At 42.1% G+C, this 13,990-nt stretch overlaps 1 protein-coding gene across 2 annotated transcripts in view; it reads right to left on the bottom strand.

The window, feature by feature from the left end:
- Positions 1 to 913: 913 nt before the first annotated feature.
- LOC126424967 (organic solute transporter subunit alpha-like) overlaps positions 914 to 13,990 on the bottom strand; it is a 105,176-nt gene continuing 92,099 nt past the window's right edge. For both annotated transcript variants that reach the window (XM_050087846.1, XM_050087845.1), the window contains one exon: positions 914 to 1,628. In XM_050087846.1, coding sequence (XP_049943803.1) covers positions 1,474 to 1,628 — 155 coding nt within the window. In that variant the 3' untranslated portion in view covers positions 914 to 1,473. The remainder of the gene's footprint in view (positions 1,629 to 13,990) is intronic.

The raw sequence follows: 13,990 nt of genomic DNA, 5'->3' as shown, positions 1-13,990 counted from the left end.
TGAAAAATAAAAATAAAACGATATTATAAACCACGTAACGACAATCAGTACAGCAGTAAGTGGCACCACACATCCATACATAGTTGTACCGTGATAAGTGGCGCCCCACATTGGGCGCTACTTATCATGGTGTAACTATGTATGGATGCACTTATCATGGGAAAATTATATATTTTTATTTTTATAATTATATATTTTATGATTTGTTTTGGGTGACTTTAAATATTGTGGGATAGCATGAGACTTATAATTAACTTATACCGCGATAACACTCGTACAGACATCGGCTGCCCTGAAGTACATACGATATAATAATTTTCAAACACAACGCACGACTCACCGCCTTCTAATAAACAGTTTGCGTGAGCGCTGCTATTTAGAAAAGAAAATATGCATATTCTTACGCAAACTGTAATTATTAATATGGGTCTCAGGGGCTACTGGTTATTTATGTAACAAACTACACAAAGATTAACTGAGATATTGCTGAGCTTATTGAATGGAATAATTTTCAATATTTCTTGTTCATTATTTGCAAGGAAAAACTGGAGAGAATCTCATCTGCCGTTAAGTGGACAAAATGAACATAGTGAACTCATTAAGTGCTGTGAATTTTGGTAAATGAAATCTATCACTACTCTTTTTAACTTTGAAATTAATGAAAGATCAAAACTGAGAAGTCTCTCGCATTTGCATTTAATAACATGAATCGTCAGCGTAATGGCCGACCAATTGCTGCTAGGGGAGAAGAGCTCCCCACATCTCGAACTTCTGAAAAAAACTTTGTTAATTATAATTAATGATTACTATCATGAGAGGTGCCCCCTAAGTCAATAATACACACTTTCTAATAACAATTTCTATTATATTTTGCAAAAATACAGAAAAACTTACATTAATTATTATCCAGTGCTACAATGGCGGTCCACCTCTAGACAAAACAAAAAAGGAGAGAGTTCAGTCAAGGCATTGTCTCTGATCTTCATGGCCTATGTTACACAGAGATTATACAAAAAACTGTGTTTTGTTAATTACATCGATATTTATGTTTTGATAATAATAACTTACATTGTTTACTGTTGCTATACATCGCGCAGACGTACTTAGTCTTAAGACAATTTATGGTTCACATGTCACGTAACAAAAACTTCTTTCCCCTTTCTCCAAATGTCCATTTATGTGATGTACCGTCACAACTGCCGGAAGAGTCTTTGCTCTCTAAGGGGATTCATGGGTTTTTGAAAATTACAGTGTGCCTCTTATCCAATGGTTCCCCACAGAAAGCTACCTCAGTGACAGCTTCCAGCTGGTCATCTGCTGGCACCTCCTGGAGACAGTAAAATGGAAGTGTGTCCTCCAGCATAGTCCTACTAGGCCAAAACAGGCCCATCAGATACCATTTGTGGCAGATCGTCTGTCAGTTCATCCTGCAGACAATCAAAGTGGGCTGTCCTCTCGTGTCTAGCCGTTCTGTTAGGCTGAAGTTGCCTCACCAGAGGCCACCTCCAGCTGGTTGGGCTCCGGTTCCTCTTCCAGGTGGTCAAATGGGGCCGCATCCGTGCAGTACAGCCTATTGGCCCAAAAGCTGAGCGCCACCAGTTCCAGTAGGGTCAGCACGTTCACTCCCACTGCGGACAAAAGGGCAGAAATCCCACACTGTCACAAGCTCGTATCACAAATGGCTCAACAGGCTGAAATTTAAATGCACCACAGATGCTTGCCACTAGAAGTGAGTTGTATAAAAGATCAAAACACTTTCATCAGATTTGTTCAAGCCAGGGAAAGCACTGAGCAATGTCATTTGTGCAAAGTATTTAACATCTGCACAAAAATGAGTGTACATTATAGAGTGAGAAGGTTTATATGCAATACATCCAAGAATTCGTAATGCGTAATTACAGGATCGACAGGAAGTGCAAAATGGCTAAGCAGGGATGGCTAGAGGACAAATGTAAGGATGTAGAGGCTTATTTCACTGGGGGTAAGATAGATACTGCCTACAGGAAAATTAAAGAGACCTTTGGAGAGAAGAGAACCACTTGTATGAATATCAAGAGCTCAGATGGCAACCCAGTCTAAGCAAAGAAGGGAAGGCAGAAAGGTGGAAGGAGTATATAGAGCGTCTATACAAGGGCGATGTACTTGAGGACAATATTATGGAAATGGAAGAGGATGTAGATGAAGATGAAATGGGAGATAAGATACTTATGAAGAGTTTGACAGAGCACTCAAAGACCTGCGTCAAAACAAGGCCCCGGGAGTAGACAACATTCCATTAGAACTACTGACAGTCTTGGGAGAGCCGGTCCTGACAAAACTCTACCATCTGGTGAGCAAGATGTATGAAACAGGCGAAGTACCCTCAGACTTCAAGAAGAATATAATAATACCAATCCCAAAGAAAGCAGGTGTTGACAGATGTGAAAATTACCGAACAATCAGTTTAATAAGCCACAGCTGCAAAATACTAACACGAATTCTTTACAGACGAATGGAAAAACTAGTAGAAGCCGACCTCGGGGAAGATCAGTTTGGATTCCGTAGAAATACTGGAACACGTGAGGCAATACTGACCTTACGACTTATCTTAGAAGAAAGATTAAGAAAAGGCAAACCTACGTTTCTAGCATTTGTAGACTTAGAGAAAGCTTTTGACAATGTTAACTGGAATACTCTCTTTCAAATTCTGAAGGTGGCAGGTATAAAATACAGGGAGCGAAAGGCTATTTACAATTTGTACAGAAATCAGATGGCAGTTATAAGAGTCGAGCGGCATGAAAGGGAAGCAGTGGTTGGGAAAGGAGTGAGACAGGGTTGTAGCCTCTCCCCGATGTTATTCAATCTGTGTATTGAGCAAGCAGTAAAGGAAACAAAAGAAAAATTCGGAGTAGGTATTAAAATCCATGGAGAAGAAATAAAAACTTTGAGGTTCGCCGATGACATTGTAATTCTGTCAGAGACAGCAAAGGACTTGGAAGAGCAGTTGAACGGAATGGACAGTGTCTTGAAGGGAGGATATAAGATGAACATCAACAAAAGCAAAACGAGTATAATGGAATGTAGTCGAATTAAGTCGGGTGATGTTGAGAATATTAGATTAGGAAATAAGACACTTAAAATAGTAAAGGAGTTTTGCTATTTGGGGAGCAAAATAACTGATGATGGTCGAAGTAGAGAGGATATAAAATGTAGACTGGCAATGGCAAGGAAATCGTTTCTGAAGAAGAGGAATTTGTTAACATCGAGTATAGATTTAAGTGTCAGGAAGTCATTTCTGAAAGTATTTGTATGGAGTGTAGCCATGTATGGAAGTGAAACATGGACGGTAAATAGTTTGGACAAGAAGAGAATAGAAGCTTTAGAAATGTGGTGCTACAGAAGAATGCTGAAGATTAGATGGGTAGATCACATAACTAATGAGGAAGTATTGAATAGGATTGGGGAGAAGAGAAGCTTGTGGCACAACTTGACCAGTAGAAGGGATCGGTTGGTAGGACATGTTCTGAGGCATCAAGGGTTCAGCAATTTAGTATTGGAGGGCAGCGTGGAGGGTAAAAATCGTAGGGGAAGACCAAGAGATGAATACACTAAACAGATACAGAAGGATGTAGGTTGCAGTAGGTACTGGGAGATGAAGAAGCTTGCACAGGATAGAGTAGCATGGAGAGCTGCATCAAACCAGTCTCAGGACTGAAGACCACAACAACAACAACAATTACAGGATGGGGATGGAATGTTATGAAACTCATTGACTTGTTCGAGGCTGTAAGGCGAAAATCCGTAAATTTACAAAAAAATCGATGTTGGTTGATAATTAATAATTAACTGACTATTACCATATTTTGTAACACGCAAGTTACTTGAAAAGCTCAAATTTTTGTTCTGTTTGCCACATCTACTCGGAAAAGCTACAATAAAGAATGTGCACTGCCTGACCAAACAAAATTAAGCACCCAAAACACGTGTTGGGATGTCAATGTAACTTCACCCAGGTACATACCATCGATATGTGTGTAAATGATTAGTATTTCAATTCTCTGTGCCATGTAGAATGGCCACCAGAGTGTCTTAAAGTTGTTCATGTTTGGTGTTGTGAAGAGACCTGGTTGGGTATATAAGCGGCGTGAACAACGTCAGATGCTGAATGACCACTGTGGAGGACACATGCCACATACTCGTGTGAGACAGCATTGTCAGCACCTGATACAGTTTGAAAGGGACCTCATTGTGGTTCTCCATTTGGTCGGATGGTCGAATCATGCAATATTCAGATTTAATTTTATTCACATTTTGCAGCTTCAAACGTGACTGTACTCAATACACTCGAGGTATGAATTAAAAAACTCCTTCAGTCAAAATTTTTCGTGTTTTATTCAGTACACGATGCATTTCGGACCCTGTGGGTCCATCTTCAGGTGTAACTCGTCTCAATACATGCTTTATTTGTTCTCTTGAATGAGATGAAATGCTTATTCCTGTCACGAAAAGGTTTGATGTTAAGTTGCGAATTTCGTAAGTCAGACACAGAAAGTATGTGTGAAATAGTGGAAAAGATGAATAGTGTAAACTTATCAAATAAATCAAGAAAAGCGTTTTTAACGTTTTAGCAACAGCGTAAGTTTTTTTTCCTCCATCGTTTTCAAACATATTACTTCATTCAAGAGAGACATTCGCATGCCCCAGTTGTCCTGCCCGTCAGACATTGCACAACATATGTTGGAAACGAAAAATGTCATCAACACTCTAGAGAACAATTTGGAAGTAGAACATAATGAAGCCGCTGGTAGGACACTAAATCTATTAGAACAACTGGAGATATACCTCCACAAAATCAAAAAATCAGGATCGATGTTAAATGATTTCGCAAGCCACAGTTATTTCAGTAATTTTAAAGATCTGTTCTAAAGTTATTTCCTGCATATGTCAATTGTTTCCTGCATATGTCAATTGTTTAATAATTATATCATTAGTACTATGAAAAATTCATCTTTGACTATACCATGTACAAAACCTCTGTGAAATGATTACAAACATGTGTTTGCGAATGTGCCACTTGAATGAAGTGATATGTTTGAAAACGGTCGAGGAAAAGAAAAACTTATGCTGTTGCTAAAACGTTAAAACACTTTTCTTGGATTATTTGGTAAATTTACACTATTCATCTTTTCCACTATTTCGCACATATTTTCCGTGTCTGACTTACGAAATTCGTAACCTAACGTCCAACCTTTTCGTGACAGGAATAAGCATTTCATCTCATTCAAGAGAACACTATGTTCCACTTGACCGATTTCAACCAAACTTGGTACACATATCACTTACCGTCTAGAAAGGATCGCTGTGTGGGTACGATCAAGCTACCTCTCAAAGATGTGTGAGTGGAGGTGAAAAATCAGTGTAACCCACTATGGGTGAATTCCCATACTGCAGTATTGGCGAATCAGAGCACTTAGTGAAATGCAACAATCTTTACACATAATTTCAAAGGTTTACGAAACTTTTTAACGCTGATAACCCCAATAAAATGATGAAAGCTGAGAAGTTTATCGGTTATTACATTTTCGCTGTTCATGCAGTAAAACTGACGCATGAAGCATGACGTTTTAATTTATTAGACCCTACTTTTTTACTACTGGTTGTTTTCGCGACAAATTTGGCAAACAATATTTACATATACTACTGAAAGTACCAGCAAAATTCAATCGTTGAAAGACAGATCGCTCAGGAGATATGTGTCATAAACAATGAGATGCACGAGAAACTGCCGCATCATGCAAGACTTTTAATTTATTACCTTTATACAAATAACTATGTTCACAAAACATTCCGCAGACGGTAGTCACAAACACCATTGGATGTACCTGCAATTGTAACATTCTACAACATATAGTTCAGGAAATACGACGTCATAAACATGGAGCTGCCTGAAGATGAAACTACACGGTGAAATTTGTTAGAGATACAGACTAAATATGGCTATAAATACCAAGTGTAAGAAGCTCATCCTAAACCTTTGGAACAATTTCAACTAAATCTGGAAAGAAAATACACTACTGGCCATTAAAATTGCTACACCACGAAGATGACGTGCTGCAGACGCGAAATTTAACCGATAGGAAGACGATGTTGTGATATGCAAATGATTAACTTTTCAGAGCATTCACACAAGGTTGGCGCCAATGGCGACACCTACAACGTGCTGACATGAGGAAAGTTTCCAACCGATTTCTCATACACAAACAGCAGTTGATCGGCGTTGGCTGGTGAAACGTTGTTGTGATGCCTCTTGTAAGGAGGAGAAATGCGTACCATCACGTTTCTGACTTTGATAAAGGTCGGATTGTAGCCTATGGCGATTGCGGTTTATCGTATCGCGAAATTGCTGCTCGCGTTGCTCGAGATCCAATGACTGTTAGCAGAATATGGAATGGGTGGGTTCAGGAGGGTAATACGGAACGCCGTGCTGGATCCCAACTAGCAGTCGAGATGACAGGCATCTTATCCGCATGGCTGTAACGGATCGTGCAGCCACGTCTCGATCCCTGAGATGGGGACGTTTGCAAGACAACAACCATCTGCACGAACAGTTCGACGACGTTTGCAGCAGCATGGACTATCAGCTCGGAGACCATGGCTGCGGTTACACTTGACGCTGCGTCACAGACAGGAGCGCCTGCGATGGTGTACTCAACGACGAACTTGGGTGCACGAATGGCAAAACGTCGTTTTTTCGGATGAATCCAGGTTCTGTTTACAGCATCATGATGGTCGCATACTTGTTTGGCGACATCGCGTTGGACGCACATTGGAAGTGTGTATTCGTCATGGCCATACTGGAGTATCACCCGGCGTGATGGTATGGGGTACCATTGGTTACACGTCTCGGTCACCTCTTGTTCGCATTGACGGCGCTTTGAACAGTGGACGTTACATTTCAGATGTTGTACGACCCGTTGCTCTACCCTTCATTCGATCCCTACTAAACCCTGCATTTCAGCAGGATAATACACAACCGCATGTTGCAGGACCTGTACGGGCCTTTCTGGATACAGAAAATGTTCGACTGCTGCCCTGGCCACCACATTCTCCAGATCTCTCACCAATTGAAAACGTCTGGTCAATGGTGGCCGAGCAACTGGGTCGTCACAATACGCCAGTCACTATTCTTGATGAACTGTGGTATCGTGTTGAAGCTGCATGGGCAGTTGTACCTGTACACGCCATCCAAGCTCTGTTTGACTCAACGCCCAGGCGTATCAAGGCCGTTATTACAACCAGAGGTGGTTGTTCTGGGTACTGATTTCTCAGGATCTAAGCACCTAAATTGCCTGAAAATGTAATCACATGTCAGTTCTAGTATAATATATTTGTCCAATGAATACCCGTTTATCATCTGCACTTCTTCTTAGTGTAGCAATTTTAATGGCCAGTAGTGTACTTAGGGGGGTAAGAACCACCAGCCTGCTATTGGGGTTAGTGTCATAACATGAAGAGACAAGGACTGTGGAGAGATGGACAGGCAGCAAGGGGGCAAGAAGGGATGCTCACAGATGGGGAGGGGAGGAGGAGATGAACAGAGAGAGTGTGAGGAGGAAATGGACATAGAAGGGACAGAGGAGCTGGTGGGCAGAGAGAGGTGAGAAGAGGAGATGAACAGAAAGGGTGGTGGAGAAGGTGAATAAAGGGAGGGGTTGGAGGAGATCGACAGAGAAGGGATGAAGAGGAGATGAACAGAGGAAGGGGGAAGGAGGAAGTGGACTAATAGAAAATTGGAATAAATATATACCCGAACAGCTAATAAGAATGCATGCAGCGGAAGGTATTTCTGCTAAGGAAGAGCGACAAGAGATGCATTTCAGATGGCCTCTAGCTGATGTTTAGCATATTGGTCTGTAATGTTTCGAGTCCCGGCTTTTATCCTTCTTATATAGGTTGTGGCATTTATAACAGTTTTTGCGAATATCTGGAAAACTACGAATCGGATTAAAAACAGGTCGTAACAAAATTCGCCTTGAAGGTGACAACCAATGACACCAAAGTAGAGCCCCCTGCTCCACTCCCAGGGAGCGATAGTGGACTTAACCTTAAAGTCTTAAATAGATTCGGATTTTCTGGGAAAAAACACATAAATGATGTTTTTAACGTTTTTCTCATTGCGCAATAGTGGGCGCTGTAATCGACAAAAATCAAAATGGGTTAAAAACCGATGGAAAATGATAATATATCAAGAAATACACATCAGATTAGCATCCCAAATGGTTGTAAAGGCGGTTAGAGGTTTGACAGGCAGTTATTCTAAAATCTTTAATGATAAACCGGTTTTTGTAGGAAAAATAAATTGGTTCTAGATATATCGCAACAGGTTCGGGAATTTCGCAAATTTCGCAAGTAAGTGCTCTGCGGATACTGCATGAACACAAATACCATCCACATAACTTATGGTTGCATAAAGAACTACATGTCGTCGACTTTCCAAACAGCTTAGCATAATATGCATTATTGGTCAGTGGGGAATCGCCATTGGTTAAGGTGAGTCGAGCATCATCTGCGAAAGAAATTGCACCATTGTGTAACGAAAGTAATGTATTGTGTCCTGGAGAATAAAGTTTCTTTTGTATTATAAAAAATCGATTTCTCATCAATATATTATAGAATAACTGCCTTTCTAACCTCCTGGCATCCTTATCTGGTGTGTATTTCTTAAGATCATAGAATGATGGCTTTCACGACCGGATGTTTCAGCTGCCGACAATTCTTCCGGGTTAAATGACCATGGTCCATGGAACTCTTCTATCACTGACGTTTCGTCCAAAACTGCGTTGGACATCTTCGGAGGTTCTCCTGATTGTGCTGAGTCTTGCCGAAACGTCAGGGATAGAAGATTTCCATGGACCACCGCCATAAAACCCGGAAGTATTTCTTAAGATATTAGCATTTTTCAACGGTTTGTAACTCAATTCGATTTAGCCTCTATCGGTCTATTATTGTTTATTGAAATGAGAAAAACAAATCTATTTGTGTTGATTACAACACTGTCTATCACGCAACTAAAAAAAATGTTAAACACAAAAGTTAAGTATTTTCTCCCGGAGAATCCGACTCTGCAATACAAAATGGGGGTTCATGTGGAGTCGTCTACATCTCCATCTACACGTCTATTCTGCAATTCGCACTTAAGTGCCTGGCAGAGGGTTCTTCGAACTAACTTGATACTATCTGAGCACTTAAATCTTTCTGTACAACTTCTGATTTATCTTTTTTTATTATGATTATCATTTCTCTGTGTGTTGGTTGGTGACATTAAAATATCCTCACATTCAGAGGAGGAAGTTGGTTCGAAGAACGATGTCCCATGGCAAAATTAGTACCTCACGACGGGACCACAAGTAAGGGCCGTCGCTGCATCAGGCAGCGACGAATCAGAGACGTCGGCGCAGACACGCGCTCAAGAAGTTCAGCACACCGCCGCTGCTGGAGGATTACTTACGTCAGAGCGCAGCGACGTTCAGCCGCAGACCGCAATCATAGCTCAGGACGACAGCGTCGCCTTATTTCAGATCCGGCAGCGCTAATTGTATTACAAGTCACAACTGGATAACAAGTCATGACTATTTCTGTATTGCATCAAGTGAAAAAAGACACAGAGTCCAGCGACGTAACAAATACTTATGAGGCATGATGAAAAAATACGGTAAATGATTTTATTTGAAACAAAGTAATAATCTTACATGGAATTTGATTTAATCTCCATCAAATTACTGTCCTTGGTAAGCAATGTGCCTATCCCAACGTTGAATCCATGACTGGAAGGCTTCTTTGAAAGGGTGTTCAGTTGCTCTGTCGTGGCCCTGTCAGTGCCAGGAATGGTGTCAAAACGTTTACCTTTAAGCACGGTTTTAACTGTTGTGAAGATACAGAAGCCGCATGGTGCTAAATCTGGTGAGTAAGGCGGATGTGGACAGACAGGAACTCTTTTTCCAGCCAAAAAAATAGCGAATCAACAATGAGGTATTGCACGGAGCGCTGTATTGATGTAGAAGGAAGCCTTTGGCCCATTTTTCTCCTCTCTTTCTTCGCGCATCGTTTCGCAAATATTACAGTACGACCTTGTAAAACTCGGCGTTCACAGTCGCTCCCCTTGGAACGAACTATGATCACACTATGCCCTCAATATCGAAAAGAAACCCAACGAACATGACTTTGATATTTAATTTTGGCTGACGTGCCTTTTTATGGCGAGGGGACCCACTGTTTTTTTTATTATTGTGAACCGTAAATTTTGGTTTCAGGATAATACCAATAGACCAGCTATAATTTTGGACATTACGTCCAGATACGAATGCAGACGAGCCTTCAAGTCTGTGCAAAATGACACACAATTTTCCTTCTGTTCATCACTCAAAAATCTGGGAACAAATTTTGCACTCACTCGTCTCATTTGCAAATTATCGGACCCGTGCAAGGTGCTAGTTTCTTCGGTAAGCTCTTAAATAGTTATTCACCTGTTTGAACCGACAATGTTTGCTACTTTTTGTGCGTTTTTTCTGTCTGAGGTTAATCTAGGTCCCGAACGGTCTTCCTCTTGTACCGACTCATTTCCACTTTTAAATCGCTCATCCTACTTGTAAACAGAGTTACAGCATTACTGCCATAAATCAGTTTCAACATTTCATTAGTTTCTTTAGAACTCTTTTGCAGCTTGAAATGTAACTTAATGTTCACGCGTTGTTCGAAATCCAAGATGTGCGACAGACACAGAATTCACAATCTCATTCGAGCTCTCTGGACATTGAGTGTCAGAACGCGTTCCAGCTTGCCGCTGCCTGTTTCAGCGGATCAGGCTGTCGGCAAATTACGTCAAATGGTTGTAGCGTCAGCAGCTACTGCTAAGAAAATTTGTTCGCCGTATTTTTCGATCATACCTCGTAGCTTCCTGCGGACATAGTTTGTTTCCAGGTTAGGTGTTACAGATTGTTCAAGTTTTAATAAATTGATCTAGTATTTCGTGTATGTTGCAGTATCCACTCCACCTCTTCCAGAAGTAAGTCTAGGCTTGCTAGAACCCCTTACAGTGCCGACTCGAATACCTTTAATGTACTTTAGTTCGGCGCTATAGTTCCTATTTGAGATTTCAAAGTTGACCTCCCCCTTCTGCACCTTCGCTGTCGGGCAGAGGGTCGTGTTTGGTCTCGCTGAATGTCCCCTTTCAAGACGAAAATCTTTTGCACTACTTGACAATTGCTAAATACCAGAGACAGTGTTTGACAAGAATAATCACAGGGAATGATGGACGAAATGAAACTCAGCAGATACGTAATAGAGGTTGAGCGCTGTATTTATAATGAAAAATGGTACATATTTCACCTCATGGGAAAGCAGAATAACAGAAACAAATAACTTTCAAGTCAGACTCCCAACATAAAGGTCAATATCGGACTCTCAGTGGGGAATATGCCCTACTCGGGCACTAATGCACATTTTCCACCTGTTATTCGTGCTGGTTACCACATTGTTGAGGAGTCCTTAGGAGAAATTGTCCCAGTCCTCTCTCAAAGCCGTTTTCAGTTCTTGCACTGTTGGGGCAGAGGTTTCGTTGAGAGACACGCCTGCCAAGAGAATCCCAGGTATCCTCTATAGGGCTTGGGTCAGGAGAGTAACTGGGCCATTCCATATATTGAATATCTTCAGTTTCCAGTGTGTCTGACACCTCAATGTTACTGTGTTGGCGGGCACTGTGGAGGAAGTAAACAGGAAGTCGGGACTTATTACACGCCTAAACAGACGGACTTGGTCCAGAATAACATCCATGTAATACCGCTGTGCTGTGACGGCAAAGATAAGCAGCGGTATTTGGCCTTTGTGCAGAATGCCTGCACACACCGTGACACACAGGCTGTACCAAAGACTTTCATGAATATTCCGTGATGTGTAAAGTGTTCCTGTCTCTCTCTACACTAACTGGTGACCAGAATCACTTGCCACGGTGAAGCGAAATTCGTCGGAGAACATCACTCTGGACCACTGTTGCTGACCCAAGTTAACATGCGCCTTACACAAACGGACGATGGCATGGTTGAAGTGGTATGCATTTTACAGACTTCTGAGCATACAAAACCAGGCTGATTTAATCGCTGCGTAATGGTTCTGGCAGAGATATGCGCTCCAGTATTGGTTGCAAGGTCTGCAGCGATCTGTCTGGAGGTGGAAGGTCTGTTTCTTTTCTCCACTAGTGCTATGTACCGATTCTCTTGCAGTCTGGTAGTCCGCCTACCAGCAGCGGCTTGTTTTCGCTTAGCATTTTCACCATTAACGGCCTTTTCCAATCCCGAGGTGACAGTTTTGGACATATCCATGACCGTGGCCACAGTAGTGACACTTTAACCGCCTTTGAGACGTAGCAAATGACTGTTGTTTCTTAGCAAGTGTCAGCTGTTCTTTAGCAGCTGCCGAGAATTCTTCCGGGTTGTATGGCCGTGGTCCATGGAACTCTTCTATCCATGACGTTTCGTCCAAAGCTACGTTGGTCATCTTCGGAGGTGCTCCTGGTTGCCGACAAGACTCAGCACACCCAGGAGAACCTCCGAAGATGTCCAAAGCAGCTTTGGACGAAACGTCATGGATAGAAGAGTTCCATGGAGCACGGCCATACAACCCGGAAGAATTCTCAACAGATGAGACATCCGGTCGTGAAAGACTTCACTGTATGTTCCTTAGCAGTTGTAATGTAGTGTACACTGAGGCAGTATGGCGTACACGAGAATAAAAAAGGGCAGTGCACTAGCGGAGCCGTCATATGTACTCAGGAGATTCATGTGAAAAGGTTTCTGACGTGATTACGGCCGCACGACGGATTAACAGACTTTCAAAGCGGGATGGTATATGGAGCTAGACGCATGGGGCACTCCATTAGGGAAATCAGTTCAAATGGTTCAAATGGCTCTGAGCACTATGGGACTTAACTTCTGAGGTCATCAGTCCAATATAACTTAGAACTACTTACACCTAACTAACCTAAGGACACCACACACATCCATGCCCGAGGCAGGATTCGAACCTGCGACCGGAGCGGTCGCGCGGTTCCAGACTGTAGCGCCTAGAACCGCTCGGCCACTCCGGCCGGCTGGGAAATCAGTATTTTGGGATCCACAGTGCCTGGGGTATGCCGAGAACACCAAATTTCGGGCATTACATCTTTCCACGGACAATGCAGTGGCGACGGCCTTCACTTAATGACCGAGAGCAACGGCATTTGCTTAGAGTTCTCAGTGCTGACATACAAGCAACAATACATTACGTAACTGTAGAAATGAGAGACGTACGACAATCGTATGCGTTAGGACAGTGCGGAGGAATTTGACGATAATGGGCTGTGGCAGCAGACGACCGAAGTGAGTGGCTTTTTTTTGTAGCAGCACGACTTCGCCTGCAGCGTCTTTCCTGGGCTCGTGACCATATTGGTTGGACCCGACAGAACAGAGAACCGACTCGTGGAGATAACATCTTGGACCTACTGATAACAAACAGACCCGAACTTTTCGACTCTGTATGTACAGAACAGGGAATCAGTGATCATAAGGCCGTTGCAGCATCCCTGAATATGGAAGTTAATAGGAATATAAAAAAAGGGCGGAAGGTTTATCTGTTTAGCAAGAGTAATAGAAGGCAGATTTCAGACTACCTAACAGATCAAAACGAAAATTTCTGTTCCGACACTGACAATGTTGAGTGTTTATGGAAAAAGTTCAAGGCAATCGTAAAATGCGTTTTAGACAGGTACGTGCCGAGTAAAACTGTGAGGGACGGGAAAAATCCACCGTGGTACAACAACAAAGTTAGGAAACTACTGCGAAAGCAAAGAGAGCTCCACTCCAAGTTTAAACGCAGCCAAAACCTCTCAGACAAACAGAAGCTAAACGATGTCAAAGTTAGCGTAAGGAGGGCTATGCGTGAAGCGTTCATTGACTTCGAAAGTAAAATTCTATGTACCGAC

Source organism: Schistocerca serialis, chromosome 10 (genome assembly GCF_023864345.2).
Source record: "Schistocerca serialis cubense isolate TAMUIC-IGC-003099 chromosome 10, iqSchSeri2.2, whole genome shotgun sequence".
NCBI classification, from domain to species: Eukaryota; Metazoa; Arthropoda; class Insecta; order Orthoptera; family Acrididae; genus Schistocerca; species Schistocerca serialis.
This window is presented reverse-complemented; position numbering and strand designations above follow the sequence as displayed.